This window comes from Vipera ursinii (genome assembly GCF_947247035.1).
Source record: "Vipera ursinii genome assembly, chromosome: 7".
Taxonomy (NCBI): Eukaryota; Metazoa; Chordata; class Lepidosauria; order Squamata; family Viperidae; genus Vipera; species Vipera ursinii.
Window position 1 is genome coordinate 15,780,862 of NC_139521.1, and position 17,242 is coordinate 15,798,103.

The following is a 17,242-nucleotide window of genomic DNA, read 5'->3' on the forward strand; positions in this document are numbered from 1 at the left end:
TTCTGTTGTGAGCAGAGGATGGGGGAAAGCTCTAATTTTACTTGCATCTGATTGGAAAAGGTGTTTGTAATGGGACACTTGATTGCATGAAGGGACACAGAACCTGAACTTAGTTGCAACCTATATTGTACTGATACTGTTCAACCATGCAAGGTAGCCAAGCCCCATAATATCACTAACTAAATTAAATGGAATTAATATTTTTAAATCTTTAAATTTTATAATTTTGGATAATGGCTATATGGAAGAGAGTAGAGAGAGGACCATCAGAGAACTTGAATCCCTAAGAGCTATTTTCAAAGAATATACAACTAAAACAGATGAAGCAATCCAGGCAATAGGAGCAAAGCTTGAATTAAACATTGATGCAACAAGATACGTCACTTAACTGAAAGCATTAAAGAAATAAAAGATTTTCTGGAGTATAAATCAGAGAAGAATGATGTCCAGTATGAAGTTGATTTGGATGAGAAGGCTGTCCTGGAATTACAGTTCAAACAACTCCAGTTAAGATTCTAAGCAGTTCCCAAATTGTTTGAAGAGGATATTAGATCAAGAATAATTAAATCTTTGGCTCAATTAATTAACTGAGAAGGAAAGAAGTTGGATATTGAAGTCAATAAAATATTTAGAATAAACTCCAGATTTGCCACCAAAAGAAAATTACCAAAAGATGTGAATAATAATAATAATAATAATAATAATAATAATAATAATAATAATAATAATAATAAGAAGAAGAAGAAGAAGAAGAAGAAGAAGAAGAAGAAGAAGAAGAAGAAGAAGAAGAAGAAGAAGAAGAAGAAGAAGAAGTTGGAAGGGACCTTGGAGGTCATCTAGTCCAACCCCCTCCTCAGGCAAGAAACCCTATACCATTTCAGACAAATGGCTGGCCAGTGTCTTCTTAAAAATTTCCAGTGTTGGAGCATTCACCACTTCTGGAGGCAGGTTGTTCCACTGGTTAGTTGTTCTAACTGTCAGGAAGTTTCTCCTTAGTTCTAGGTTGCTTCTCTCCTTGACTAGTTTCCATCCATTGCTTCTTGTCCTGCTTTCAGGTGCTTTGGAGAATAGCTTGACTCCCTCTTCTTTGTGGCGGCCCCTGAGATATTGGAAGACTGCTATCATGTCACCCCTTGCCCTTCTCTTCATTAAACTACACATACCCAATTCCAGCAACCGTTCCCTGTATGTTTTAGCCTCCAGTCCTCCAATCATCTTTGTTGGTCTTCTCTGTACTCTTTCTAGAGTTTTAGTCTTTAGGTAAGATGAGAAAATAACAGGTATAAATATCAAAAAGGAAGTTTATAAATTGAGAGCATAACTATGTATTAGTTATGTTTTTGCAAGACCTGAAACTAATATAGAATAATTGATGAAGAAACTAAATGAATTTGGAACCTTAGCAGGCTTTAAGATAAATAAACAGAAAACAACAATATTTGTTAAGAATATGACCTCTCAGGATTGTGAAATATTGACTAAAAAGTGGGTTTCTTAAGATGGAGAAAAAGGTGAAATACCTGGGAACTATATTGACAACTAAAAATACTAAACTGTTTCAAAATAACTTTGTGCCTATTTGGAATGATATTAAAAAAGACTTATTAAGATGCGACAAATTGCAACTTTTGTTATTGGCTAGAATCTCTGTAATTTAAGATTACTATTTACCAAAGATGTTTTTTCTGTTTCAGATTTTACCAATACTTATAACTGATATTCCATTTAAACAATGGTAGATGGATATTTATATGGCAAGGGAAAAAATAATAGTTAGATATAAATTATTGCAAGATGCTAAGGAAAGAAAAGAGGGACGCGGTGGCTCAGTGGGTTAGGATGCTGAGCTTGTCGATCAGAAGGTCGGCAGTTTGGCGGGTCAAATCCCGAGTGCCGCATAACACAGTGAGTGCCTGTTACTTGTCCCAGCTTCTGCCAACCTAGCAGTTCGAAAGCACGTAAAAATGCAAGTAGAAAAATAGGGACCACTACGGTGGGAAGGTAACAGCATTCCGTGCGCCTTTGGCATCTAGTCATGCCGGCCACATGACCACAGAGATGTCCTCGGACAAGCGCTGGCTCTTCAGCTTTGAAACGGAGATGAGCACCGGCCCCTAGAGTCGGAAACGACTAGCACGCATGTGTGGGGGAACCTTTACCTTTACCTTTAAGGAAAGAAGACGGTTAGACTTACCAGATATAAAAGTATATTTTGATCCCCTTCTGACAGGCTTGTATTCTTTGATATCTATCTGTCTGATAGATATCTAGGAGAAACAGCTTTTCCTTTCATTGACCTATTTTACATCTGTATCTTATGTGCATACAGTATCTACACAAGTAAGTTATATTGAAGTACTACAGGATTCTAGATTGTAAATCATGGTGTAACTATTCAAGTAAAAAAATAGGATAGAAAAGATAGTTTCTTTTTAATATTTCTCACTGATTTGATTCACATAGCATAATATACTATTGTAATGTTTATTTTTGTTTTATTATTTATGAACCCAAGATTTTGGGTTAAAAATAGTGACTTATGGCTTATTTGTCTTAGCTTATCCACAACAGTAAACTATTATTTTTAATTTTTTTAATCATGCAATAGCTGTAATAACAATTATAATCAAGCCATAATTGAAATGTATCCATACATTGTGCAGAGTGGATAGATTCATTATGTACCATGCCATGGTACATAATGACTTCATGCATTTTGCTAAATAATTAGTTGTTTTACCATAGGTTTTGAGTAAAATACAACCAAAATGCAATCAAAAATACAAAATAAATAAATCATGATTTGTAAACCATAGCCATATTTTTATAAGCTAAAACCAAACAATGTTAAGACTGTGCAATGTATATGCCTAGGCTGTGAGATATACACAAAATCATAAGTAAAGTAACAAATGATTTAGCATAGTGTGTGCTTTAACACTGTTTGATCTATAGTTAGGCAATTTGTGATGTTTTTAAATCATTACTTATAGCTAGCTAGATTGCTGGCATGTTGCATGTCACGTATGTTTGCAGACTGTTTTATCCTATGCCAAATGAGTGAAAAAATAAATAAGTGGCATAATGTAAGCAAATTCTTCCTGACATTCTTATACCATTTTATATTTTTGTTACCATGGCATATACATATAGTATAGTACACATTTATGTGTTACAGTCAGGTTTCCATTGCATATGCATGGAATGGAATAAATGCTAATTTTATTTACAATCATAATAATCAACTTGTTTTCAAAAAGCAGAACTGAAATCATGCACTATGTTGCAGATGTTAAGCTGGTGGATTTTTGTATTTCTATTCTAAATGCAAGTGGCAAATCAACAGAATTTACTTTTGTGAATGGCACAATGTGAAAAGGAGTAGTACATAGAGTGACAGTCTCTATTTTTAAATTGCTGTGTACCAAGGCAATGATTCACAGCTTTACATGACTTACATATGTACTTCCAAATTCTTATAACAATGTGACTATTTTTATAGAATTGGTTTGTCTATCAAAGTAAAATATGTCTAGAAATTAAACTTGAAGAATGCAATATGATGTCAATTGATGTTTCAATGAGAAATAATACTCTCGTGGTTGTTGGGATACTAATAAGACGTGTGTCATAGAGAAATGGAAGTGAATGAACAAACGAGTTGTCAACTTTAGCTTTACCCTATGATAAGGGCATGGGTAAGAAAGATGACATGTAAGATTGATCAGTGTACTTTGCATCTCTTTTCGATAGTCAACTTTTCTGTTTCATTCATTTAGGGGTTTCTTTAAATGAAATTTATTGTCAAGGATCAGGGTAGTTTTCAATAAAAATGTTCATAGTAAAATACTAAATGAAAATCTCACTGCATATTTTTCTGTTAACTACAACTCTCTACTTCTAACAGTGAGATTTTGCTGTTGCTTTTACAAAGGATCATGCCTGTAACATCAGTGAAATTTAAAATCAGCATCTATAAGATAAACATTGGATAATGTACCAACAGGCTGAAAAATAGTTTTTAGGGCTGTTAGGCTTTTAAATGGGACATAATTTTATACAGAATTGACTTGGGAGGCCGGTGTGTGGTGTAGTGGGTTCACATGGTGTGGTAGGATGGAGGGTTTGTTGTCACTGTGTGTTGGGGGGAGAGAGCACGGGGGGAGGCTCAGCTAATCTCAATGTACACATGTTGTACTTTGACAATAAAGGTTTATTATTATTATTATTATTATTATTATTATTATTATTATTATTATTATTATTATTATTATTATTATTATTTAGAATGAAATACTAAATGAAAAGGCTTTGAATGGTAATATTGGTTTAAATGTTTACCACTGACTCTAATAGCAACCCAGCAAAATATAATTCATACAGATGATCAAATCTCTGTCATTGATGACATTTTCAAATATACATTTATATCAAATATACATTATAAAACCCTTTGGTAAACAGCATACCAAATTATTTTAGATTAAAGGTTAAAATAACACGCTACAATAAACTCCAGGGGATGGTCATATGAACAAGATCTTTCTTGATTGCAGCACAGAGGTAGTGGTCATATGAGCAAAAAAAGGTGATTCTTTTGTTGATAAAAGGTGTTCATATGAGCAAGATCTTTCTTGGCTGCAGCACACAGGATTTGTTAAAGTAATTCTTGAAATTGCTTTCTAAATCCTCTGTGTTGCAATCAGGAAAGAATTTGCTCATATGAACACCTTTATTCTTCAGAGACCCATGGCTAATTAACAGATGTTGAGCAAAGTGCAGGCTCATTAAAAAACAAAAACATATACACCTGTCCTTGAAATACATCAGTCCTTGAAACCAGACCTTTTCCCCAAAATATTTATAATAACTAAAAAACATATTGGTGCATGTCAATGAAGTATCTTTATATTTACAATTTGCAAGTTTATTTTGTTTTTCTGGACAATAGTGACTGGATTAGAATATTATACCAAACCATAACCACATTTAGTGAACTGCAGCATATATGCTTTATTAATGGTTAAGAGTATAATATATGCTTCATTAATGGTTAAGAGTATCATATTAGCCCAGAGATAAGCATGTGTGACCATTGTGGGTAATCAATGAGGCGTTGAAACACAGAGAGTGTTAGAGTGGAGGCAAAGACCATAATAAGTGGAACAAAACACTGATATTATACATTTGGGCAGATCTATTATTTTATGAAGGGACGCGGTGGCTCAGTGGGTTAGGATGCTGAGCTTGTCGATCAAATGGTCGGCAGTTTGGCGGGTCGAATCCTGAGTGTCGCATAGCAGAGTGAGCACCTGTTACTCGTCCCAGCTTCTGCCAACCTAGCAGTTCGAAAGCACGTAAAAATGCAAGTAGAAAAATAGGGACCACTAGGGTGGGAAGGTAACAGCGCTCTGTGCGCCTTTGGCATCTAGTCATGTCAGCCACATGACCACGGAGACGTCCTCGGACAAGCGCTGGCTCTTCAGCTTTGAAACGGAGATGAGCACCGGCCCCTAGAGTTGGAAACAACTAGTATGCATATGCACAGGAACCTTTACCATATTATTTTATGAATGAGGCTTCAGGTTGAGTATACATGTGACATTTTATAAGTCTTACTTATACATCTTTTGCATTGGTTTACTCTGAAAATGCATAGTAAATTGCTCCTCATTTTAGTGGTTTCTTTGAAGTTGAATATTATGAATTATGGAGGATTTAAAAATAGATCCAGGATAGACCCAAAGTGTAGTTTTTAGAAATTTTAGTTAAACTGATACAATAATCCTTATATAATATTTTCCCTAGAGAATGTTGACGAAAAATGCCAGATCACTCAAGTATTGCCTATCCAATATATAGTCTGTGTTTTCCTGATGTACACATATAGTTGATAAGACAGAAAATAAAGGTTGTTCTGTTAATATAATATGTTTTGTAAATATTAGGTCAATCAACTAGTTAATGAGACAAAAGACTGTAAACCATTTATTATCAAAAGGTACAGTAGAAAGAAATATCTGAACTAACTCTGAGAATAATTTAGTTTTTAATTGCTACATTAGATATTTCTGAAAATGCATGTTTTAATTGTACAGATCCTGAATGTATGAAGAGAATTAGTTTTCTGCAACTTCTTGTCTTTGCTTTTCAGTCAGGTTAATTTTATAAATTACATTTCAGAATTTAGCAAGAGATGGGGGAGCTCTCAAATAATTGGAAATATCATTGTATAAGAAAATCCAGAGAATAAAAGGTTTGCTTTGCCTTAAAAATGTTCACTGGATATATATCTCAGTTCTGTAGCATTTTGAACCAGAATTAAAATGACTACATAAAATTATATAAAAATATTTTACATTCTTTTTCAAAAGTAAATCAGATGATCTTCAACTACGTTTATTTTCAATAAATGTGCTTCAGAGTAGTAGCATTAGAAATACTTGATATTCATTCATTCATTCATACATTCATTCATTCATTCGGCCTTAGAACATTTCTTTTTAAAAAAATCACTATTACTAAAAGACACACATTTTTGTGAACTGCAGCTCACTTCATCAGATGCTCATGAAAGTTCATGAGCATTAAAAACATCTATTAACTGAAAAAAAATACCATATCACTTTTGCTACCATAGACTAAGATGGTTCACTCCAAGAAAGTATTCAAACAACTCTAATGGGAATGGATTATGCATACTAAGTCAATACAAATGTTTTCATATATTGTTAAAGTGATCTAATCCTGATGAGTTCAGAAAAAATAACACCACAATTTTTAAACACATATTTATCAACATTATTTATTTGCAAACAGTATAAATGAAGTAATTTTCTCTTTGTTTTCAATTTCAGCAGGAAAGGAGTCCTGAACATTCAAGAAATAAAGGTATTGTTCATCATTAACTGGAATATAACAAGTATTTGCTCTCTGCCCCTTTTAAATCAGTATGAATAAAAGATAAATGTTACAATTATGATATTACACTTTAAGTACTGCAGAATAATGTGAGTTTTATTTTAAAAATACGTAAATACATAAAGATACCAAAAATGTTTTTAAGGGATTATTAAAAATGTTTATTTCTGGATTTTAAACATTCTTCTATGCTGTATTTTGTATGTATATATAAGTTGTTTATTATTTCCTTTAATTTATAATTTAGATGTATAAAGACTGCCCCCAAATAGCATTGACTCTGGCCATAATCACTGTTTCTTCTATCAGTCCTATCCAGTCTGGATTTCTTCGTATCTGTGTGAAATAATATAGCATTATTTCATAATTTGTTTCCCAAATCTACAACAAATAAGAAACATAGATATTACATTTCATATATGTATGATAATATTATATGCATTGTATGCAAGAAAAATAACACCCAAAAGACGAAACAGATTTAGTTTAGCAATACTTATTTAAAAATGGTATGGTGACATACGTAACTGATAAAGTATTCCACAAAATAAAGCATATAAGATATTTGTACTGACTTCTCATTATATTCATCTGATTCATTTGAATTAGTATACCATGCTTATTATTAATTGTAGGTACTCATAATAGAGTATTGTATATCTTTGCTCTCTTCTAGTGATCATCTGGATTTTTGTATAGTAGCTTTAATGTAGGTGAAATATTTTGTTGCCCCAAAATAGAATAGAATAGAATAGAATAGAATAGAATAGAATAGAATAGAATAGAATAGAATAGAATAGAATAGAATAGAATAGAATAGAATAGAATAGAATAGAATAGAGCTGGAAGGGACTTTGGAGGTCTTCTAGTCCAGCCCCCTGCTCAAGCCAGGGGTCGGCATCCTGAAACGGTGAAAGAGCCACTCGGAACCAGTTCCCTCACAAAAGAAAAAAGGGTTTTATAAAGCAGTACTAATACCTCGCGTGATCTTGACTCTATGCCTCTGTTTATACAACCCAGGATTGTATTAGCTTTTCTTGTCTGCTGCTGCACACTGCTGGCTCATGGTTAAGTGATTGTCCACTAGGACTCCAAGGTCCCTACCACAGTTACTGTTTTTAAGCCAGGTCTCACCCATCTGTACTTGTACCTTTGATTTTTCTGGCCTAAATGGACATTGTATTGCAATGTTGAAAGATAATGTATATGCAGCTTAGAGTTGTATTATGGCCCCTTGACTTCTCTGAGCTTTTTTTGCAGACATTTCACTGCCAGTATAAAAAAAAACATTATCAGTTTTTGTTGGCTGTTTATAAATAGCAGCTTATTCCTACCAGCAGGGTATTGTTGCTTATTTGATTTATTCCTCTTTATTTAGGTTTGGCTTTGCGGGTGTGTGATAAGGGATGATGTGCTCATGGCTGTTTGCCCTTTGTTTGAACTCTGTACCTTTTGAATGATGTATAAATGAAATTTATTTCTACATGTTTACTGATGGTAATTTGTCAAAGCATCGAGCTTCTAGGAATCATCTTGCATTTTTAGGCCTAACTTCTAAAATGTGTAGCTTCTTATGTGAAATTATGCACATTTTTAATCAAGCTGGTAGAGTAAATCACTTGTATAAACAAGTCACAAACCTTCCCTTCCATATCAATAATAAAACAACTGCAAGTAGAAAATCAACCTCAGGAATCCAGCAGAACATACGGTACTTTAGATGAATGGATACATAATATTACAGATTAGTATATTTCCTGTTTTTGTTCTCATTTGTTTCTGAATGCATTTAATATTTACATTCTTAGGATTTGCCAAGAAATTCCATTCTTCCCAATAATAACAGCAGTTTGACTTGTACATTTTATCCCTCATAAGTGCTCTTGAACATATTTGATATTCATTAGCAATGGTGGAGAAATCACGCCCAACTAATGTGAAGCCAACTGAAGTCTTTGAGAAGCCCTCCACAAGTAATAAAAATTTTCTGCTGAACTGTTTTGTGAAAAACTAAACAGGACATATAATAGAATTGTTGAAGACCAAGTGGAATTTCTGTAATTCAATATGTCAAATTCACTTTGATTTCAATACAAATAGTGTTTTCATACTTATGGAAGTGGAAAGTTTTCTAAGTCAGTGAGTGGGAAACTCATGCTAGCCATATGCTCAATACCTACAAGGAATTAATGGATTTGCATAAAAAACAGGTTAGGACTAGTATTATAAGTCTTCACATTCAACCATTTGTTAAATCAGATATTTTTCTCTGAACTACCATGAAGCTTTCTAAAAAAAACAATGAAAACTTAAGTTTTAGAAAGAAATACAGATTTGTAGAGAATATGCCATACATCATCCAAATTTGTTTGCCTGTAATGAGATCTGACAAATGCCATTAGATTATTGGAATGTATTTGAAGTGAATTTTTTTATTCTAACATTTACAGGTAGAATTGGATAGAGGACTGGTATCAATTAAGTTTATAGAAATTTCAAACGTACAGCTTTTGGATTTATTAGGTACAGAGATTCAACAAGGAAATAACATCTTAAATCCCTATCTATTTTTATAAGAGTATCTACAAATAATTTCTCTTTTTTATGTGGCCTGGGCAATAAAAAAGTTGGGTTTTTATACAATATTCTTTTATTGTACCCAGCAATTTATTATTTGCAATTTATTATTGCAATTTATTATTTATTCTGGAAGATAATGGTTCATAAAACTTGCTAAAACTTTAGAAATATGCCAGTTTGGGGAATATACAGAACTCTTGAGCAACTCCCAAAGAGGTTATTATTCAGAAACAAAATTCTAGCTGTATATTTATACTTCAGTTTTCTCTTAAAAAATAGTAAACAATTTATCCCAAATATAAACTCAAAATTCATATACAACAGCATGTATCCGATTAGATATCTGGAGCTGTCCAAATATTACAATTTTCTAGGTTTTGAAAATATATAGTTTCATTCAGTTTGTAAAAGTTTTATAATTCCTTTACCAAAAGAATAAATCTTACTTAGATTTGTTAGCTTACTATTCACCAGTATCCAGTTATTCTAAACATGTTTGTGTCCTTTTCTCTTACCAATGTCTTTTTTCTATATCTACTGTTTGAAATTAAATAATATTGATGGTTTGAGCAAAGACTGTCCATGAAAGGAAGGTTTGCCTGTCCATTAAGGAAAAGTTTCTTGTTAACGCTTTCTGAAATAATGATGAGTGTTTGTATGTGTGTACATGAATTTACATTTTTTCCCAGCCATTGGTATTGATATGCTGTGCACAAGGACATGTGCATTCAGAGTAAAAGAAAGTTTTATGAATACTATTCTTCCATACATAATTTTAGGATCTACCACTGTAGATTTATATGTACTCTGCCATCCACAGGCAAAACAAGGTAGAACAGTTGACTACTGATGCCAGTTTGATTAATCAATCAATCAGAATAGAATTGGCAAGGACCTTGGAAGTCTTCTAGTCCAACCCCCTGCTCATGCAGGAGATCCTATTCCTTTCAGATAGGTGGCTGTCCAATCTTCTTAAAAACCTCCAGTACTGAAGCACCCACAACTTCTGAAGGCAAATTGTTCCACCGGTCAATTGTCCTCACTGTTAGGAAGTTTCTCCTTAGTTCCAAGTTTCTTCTCTCCTTGATTAGTTTCCATCCATTGTTTCTTGTCTTGCCTTCTGGTGCTTTGGAAAATAAGACCAGGTTTGAGTTCCATATGAAGAGGTGAGCTCTTATTAAGTGCCCAACTTCTGCCCACCTAGTAGTTCAAAAGCATGCTAATGAGAGTAGATAAATAGGAACCACTTTGGAGGGAAGACAACAACATTCTGTGTTCTTTGGCATATAGGCCTGCTGGCCATATGACGATGGATAAGAAACAGAGATGAGACCTCCCCCTAGAGTCAGACATGAAAATTGTTGTACATAGTAAGTGCAAGTCAAGATATTTTTTTTCAGATTTTGGACCAAATAAATATTTCTTTGAAACTCAGCTATTGACAATGATTTTCAGTACTCCAGTATCACTGAAACTGTAAGGATGTCATAAACCATATATAATCAATACATAACTGGCAATCCTTGATTATTATTTTTTCATATTGTACAAAAACTGCTGAACTGCAGTGTTATACCGTACATCCAAACCTTGGCTCTTCTTATTAAGTGGAGGAAATTTATTGAAATAAGCCCTGTTTTAATGGAGAATTTTTGGGGTCTATATAAACATTGATCAGAGTGAAGTACCTCTGAGTGGTTTTAAAAACAACTTCTTTAAATGAGCTATGTGTAATTTCAATTCCAACAGCAGTTTTAAATGTTGCTTTACAGGTAGATATCTTCCATAATCATTTGTTTGAAAAGAAAATGCCCATCCAGTGATGTGTCCTGATATAAGTCAACTAGAATAACATGTCCGAGGACGTCTCTGTGGTCATGTGGCCGGCATGACTAGATGCCAAAGGCGCACAGAACGCTGTTACCTTCCCACTGTAGTGGTCTCTATTTTTCTACTTGCATTTTTACGTGCTTTCGAACTGCTAGGTTGGCAGAAGCTGGGACGAGTAACAGGTGCTCACTCTGTTACGTGGCACTTGGGATTCGACCCGCCAAACTGCCGATCTTCTGATCAACAAGCTCAGCGTGCTAACCCACTGAGCCACTGCGTCCCTTGCTAGCATTAAGTACCTTAAGGTTATTGTTCAAAATGTCAAAACATGTATTCCTCATTTTAAAATGTAGGGCATTTAATAATAGATTCAAATTATAGGAAGGGAAATTCTGGTGTTTTTTTTTGGAAAACAATAATAGCAAAATATGTATCAACAGTGACACCAAATCAACAGGAAAATATGGTATCTAGAGTGGTAGTGAGTCTCCCTTAATGGTTGGTTTAGTTGGAAGCTAGATAGACATCTTTTGAAAAAGCTTTAATATCACTCTCTGCAATGAGCAGGATATTTTATTTAGTGATCTATATGGTATTCTCAATTCTCAATTTAAATTTTAAAATTTAATTTAAAATACATTTAATGTATTTTGCAGCAATAACTTTACAGTAATTTATCTGGAAAAAAGGAAAGGAATAGCCAAACTAATGGAACACTTCAGTGGATAGTCTAGAAAGTTTTGGCCAAATTGTTTTATGTATATGGCAATTTGTTTTTATGCCAAATTGACAGGTTTTTATTGCAATTTAAAAAATTGTAACAAGCAGAAATAAAAAGGGTGGGGGTTCAAAAGAAAAGTTTTTGGTAGCCAATATTGTGGTCTTAAAGGCACTAAAGGTAATAGTGAAAAGAGAAATAAATACTGAGAGAATTAAACTACAGTTTTTTTAAATAATGATTTCATCTTATTTTCTTGCCAATAGTCTGAATACTCAATGCTGTGTCAAGGTCAATGCTATGTTCTTCTATAACAGTAACTATAATAAGCACAAAAACGTCAGTTCAAGAAATATTTTAAAAGATTTCTCATCACCAAGATAATACATGTCATTTGTTTGGATTGAGAAAGTGGAACAGGATGAATGGACTTTTTACCTGTTACCCCAAGGTAATTCATTCAATACTCAAAAACAATTTTTAAACTGAAAAAATAGGAAAACTTGTTTTCATTTTATGGGTTTTTAGTAAAGAAGCTATCTCCCACCTATATTTTAAGTTCCTATGCTAACTTTCCTGAACTTTCTATTTTACAAACATACAACTAAAATAGTTATTTATTGTAACTATTCTCATCTTTCTTTGAACATAAATTATTATTTTTTGTCAAGGATATCTACAATAAATAAGCTAAGTAAAATAAGGCCAGTACATTCTAGTATATTTTAAACCCTGGACCTAGTTTTTTCTCAATATCATGAGAAAAATGATGGCTGGCCGGCCTTCTGATTTTCAGCAACTCACCCTATTTGAAGATCAAGTGAGAACTGTATTGAATCCCAGCAAAGCCGCAGGCCCAGATAGGGTGCTGGGGATAGTGGTTAAGAACTGTGCCGACCAATTAAGCAAGGGTCCTGACAAGGATTTTTAACATCTCCTTGCAAACGGCATGTGTACCATCATGCTTGAAAGCAGCTACCATTGTCCCAGTCCCCAAGAAAACTGCAGTTGAGTGCCTGAATGACTACAGACCTGTTGCATTAATGTCTGTAGTCATGAAATGCTTTGAAAGACTGGTTCTCCAACATCTTAGGACATGCCTCCCACTGGATTTTGATAAACATCAATTTGCCTACAGGAGGAATAGATCGACAGACGATGCCATACCTACTGCTTTACACTCTGTAGCAAGTCATATTGAGAAACCTGGAAGCTATGTCAGGATACTTTTTGTTGATTATAGCTTGGCTTTCAACACCATTTTGCCAAGCACTCTCATCGAAAAGCTGACTGACTTGAAATTTTCCCCCTCCATCTGCAATTGGTTTCAAGACTTTCTCAGGGACCAGTTACAAACAGTCAGGGTCGGGTCTGCTTTATCCACCTCCCTGAAGCTTTGCACTGGCTTGCCACAGGGCTGTGTGCTTAGCACCTGCCTGTACTAATTGTACACATATGACTGTGTATCATCCGACCCATCTACTGTGATAATTAAGTTTGCAGATGATACTACCATAGTGTGTCTTATTACAGGTGGGGATAAGACAGCATACAGGGGGGAGGTACAAAAACTATCCATATGGTGTTGCAACAACAACTTGCACCTGAACTTCGGCAAGACGAAAGAGATGGTGCTAGACTTCCAGAGGAAAAAGGAGTTTCCTCCTTTAAATTTCTGGGAGTCTACCTCTGCAAAGATCTTACCTGGAAAGTTAATACAACCCAGATGACCAGAAAGGCCCAACAGAGACTTCACTTTTTCAGGGTCTTGCAGAAGAACAGGGTAGAACAACGGCTAATAACCCTCTTTTACCGGTCTATTATAGAGAGCGTCCTCTCATACTGTATTGTGGTTTGGTATGCTGGTCTGACAGCCGCATAGGAAAGCATTACAGAGGGTGGTGAGCACAGCACAAGACATTGTGAGCTGTCCCCTGACACCACTGGATGACATCGCCAGGGCTTGCTGCCTTGGAAGAGTAAGGAAAATTCTCAGGGATTACTCACAACCTGGACGGTATCTCTTTACTCTCCTACCATCGGGTAGGAGATATAGGAGTATAGCCAGCCATACCAACAGGCTGAAGAACATGATAGCAGTGTTCCAATATCTCAGGGGCTGCCACAAAGAAGAGGGAGTCTGTTCTGAACCAGCCCTCTTCTCGCACCCCTAATCAAAAGAAGAGTCTGGAAAGCGTCCAAGACCAAAAGGCTTCTGCCAAGTTTTAATTACACTGTTACAAGAATACAAGAGCTTGACTTCTCAAACGGAAAAGTTGCTTTCAGCAACCAGCCCCTCCCCAAACACTTCTTTTATAGAGAGCTCAGGGCGTGGTCTCCCTGTGCCTCCTCCCGAGGAGTCCCATAGCCTTTCTTTGTTTGTCCCTGCTCGTCTGCCTCCTGCGTCGGGCGTCCTTGAACAGGGCCAGCTGTGGGTCATCATCCTCCGCACTCTCGGGCTCACACAGCTGAGAAGAGGTTCCCGGCTGAGGACTCTGCAAAGTCTCCAAATCATCATCAGCCGGTTCGTTTCCCTCCTCCCCCACATCTGAGTCCTCCGATACATCGGACCCGGCTGTCGGACCCACAGGCTGGCCCTGAGTCACAACACTATCCCGCACCGCAGGGCCCTTCCCCCGGGTCTGCCGATCCGGATGCGGTCGGGATGGGAACTGTTCGTGAAACGCAGTCACCAACGCAGGGGCATGAACGGCGGTCGCGTCTTCCCATGTGAAGTCCTCCGGCCCGTACCCTTTCCACTCGATCAGGTACTGGAAGCGACCTTTCAGCCAGCGGGAATCCCTGATGCTGGCGACCTCGTACTCGGGGGTGCTGTCGCCATCACGAGGTCCTGATGGGGGAGGTTCCGCTTGGCGAAGTGGACAAGCCGGTTGTTCGGGGACCAACAAGGACCGATGGAAGACGGGGTGCACGCGCAGGGAACGTGGCAGAGTTAAACGATAGGCGACCGGGTTGATGACGGCCTCGACTGGGAACGGTCCAAGGTAACGGTGGTCCAGCTTCCTCGCCGGCCGAGTGGATGGTAGGTTCCTGGTGGACAGCCAGACCCGATCCCCCACCGATAATGGAGGCGTATCCCTTCTCGACCGATCGGCGAACCTCTTGTAGTCGGCCTTGGCCTTCTCCAGCTGCCGTCGCACCAACCGATGGATCGCCTGTAACTCCGCCATGAATTCGTTCGCTGCCGGCTCCGGTGAGTCCACAGGAGAAAGGGGGAAAAACCGAGGGTGATAACCCACATTGGCCAAGAACGGTGTCATCTGCGTGGAGGTGTGCTGCGAGTTGTTAAAGGCAAACTCGGCTATGGCCAAATAGTCCACCCAATTGTCCTGCTGCAGGTTAACGTAGCAGCGCAGATACTGCTCCAAAATGCCGATGACCTTCTCGGTACCCCCGTCGGTCTGAGGATGATGCGCGGACGAGAGGCAAACCTTAATGTCCAACGCCCGCATCAACTCCTGCCAGAAGCGGGCTGTAAACTGGGCCCCCCTATCGGAGACGACTCTATCGGGAAGGCCGTGCAGCCGGAACACCTGTTGGATGAACATGCGACTAGTGGCGCGAGCTGATGGTAAGCCGCGACAGGGGATGAAGTGCGCCATCTTGGTCAACATGTCCACCACCACAAACACTGTCGTGAAGCCGGAGGATGGGGGTAGATCCGTCAGAAAGTCCATGGACACAGCCCCCCAGGGTCTCTTGGGCGTTGGCAAAGGCTGCAGTAAACCAGGCGGGGCCCCTGTCGCTGACTTGGCCTGCCTGCATGGGACGCAGGAGGTGACATAAGACTGGACATCGTGTCGGACTCGGGGCCACCAGAATGTACGGGAGACCAGGTTCAGAGTCTTGAACAGGCCAAAATGCCCCGCAGCCGGGTTATCATGACATTGGCTGAGGACGAGTCCCCTGAGTGGCCCTCCTGGAACATAGAGCCGGTCACGATAATACAGGAGTCCATCCGTGACCGACCAAGGCGAATCTGGCCCCACCTCTTCCTTCCGCTGAGCCACCCACGCCTCCTGCTGCTGCGCCTCCCGGATCCGAGCCCGTATATCCACCGGCTCCCGCACCGCAGCAAAAGACTCAACGGGGATCACGGTCCTGGGCGGAAGCTTGTCTTCCACTCGGGTGTACTCGGGCTTCCTGGACAGAGCATCCGCTCTCTGGTTGTGCCCGCTTGGTATGTACCGCACCCGGAAGTCAAACCTCGCAAAGAAGAGGGACCACCGGATCTGGCGTTGGTTCAAATTCCGAGCGGTCTGCAGGCTTTCCAGATTCTTGTGGTCCGTCCGGACCTCGATTTGATGCCGCGCCCCCTCCAGATGATGCCTCCAAGCCTCGAACGCCGCCTTGATGGCCAGCAGCTCCTTCTCCCAGATGGTATAGTTGCGCTCCGAGGGATTCAATTTCCGTGAGTGATACGCGCAAGGGAAAAGGGTACCGTTGGGCGTCGCTGCCTGGAGTAACACGGCCCCAATGGCAATGTCGGAGGCGTCCGCCTCCACGACAAACGGCCGTTGCGGGTCAGGATGCTTCAAGATGGGCTCCTTCATGAAGGCGTCCTTCAAAGCTTGGAACGCCTGTTGTTCGGGGGCGTTCCACTGGAACCGAGTCTTCTTCTGCAGGAGCCGGGTGAGGGGGGCTGTCAAGGCAGCAAAGCCAGGGATGAATGTCCGATAGTAGTTGGCAAATCCAAGAAGTCGCTGAATATCCTTCACGCGACGCGGGGGTTGCCAACTCTGCAACGACTCAACTTTACTCGGTTCCATGGCGATGCCCTCAGGAGAAATGCGGTGACCCAAGAAATCAATGGTCACCTGGTAGAACTGGCACTTCTCCAACTTGGCAAACAGCCGATGTTTCCGGAGGCGCTGCAGGACCTGACGGAGATGCTGATGATGCGCTTCACGCGACGGGGAGTAAATCAGGATGTCGTCCAGGTAAATCACAACAAACTGGTCCAACAGATCCCGAAAGATGTCATTCATAAAATGCTGAAACACAGCGGGGGCGTTGGTCAGGCCAAACGGCATCACCGTGTACTCGAAATGTCCATAGCGAGTACCAAACGCCGTCTTCCACTCATCACCCGGCCGAACCCTGACGAGGTTGTAAGCTCCACGCAGGTCCAGTTTCGTGAAGATCTTAGCCTCCCGGAGTCGGTCCAAGAGC

General features: G+C 38.6%; 1 protein-coding gene across 1 annotated transcript in view; it reads left to right on the forward strand.

Annotated features, from left to right (window-relative positions):
* LOC310643550 (follistatin-related protein 5-like) overlaps window positions 1–17,242 on the forward strand; it is a gene marked incomplete at its 3' end in the record, with an annotated part of 154,866 nt that overhangs the window by 74,011 nt on the left and 63,613 nt on the right. Inside the window, exon 3 of the mRNA XM_083368022.1 lies at window positions 6,858–6,891. Within this exon, the coding sequence (XP_083224148.1) occupies window positions 6,858–6,891 (34 nt within the window). The remainder of the gene's footprint in view (window positions 1–6,857; window positions 6,892–17,242) is intronic.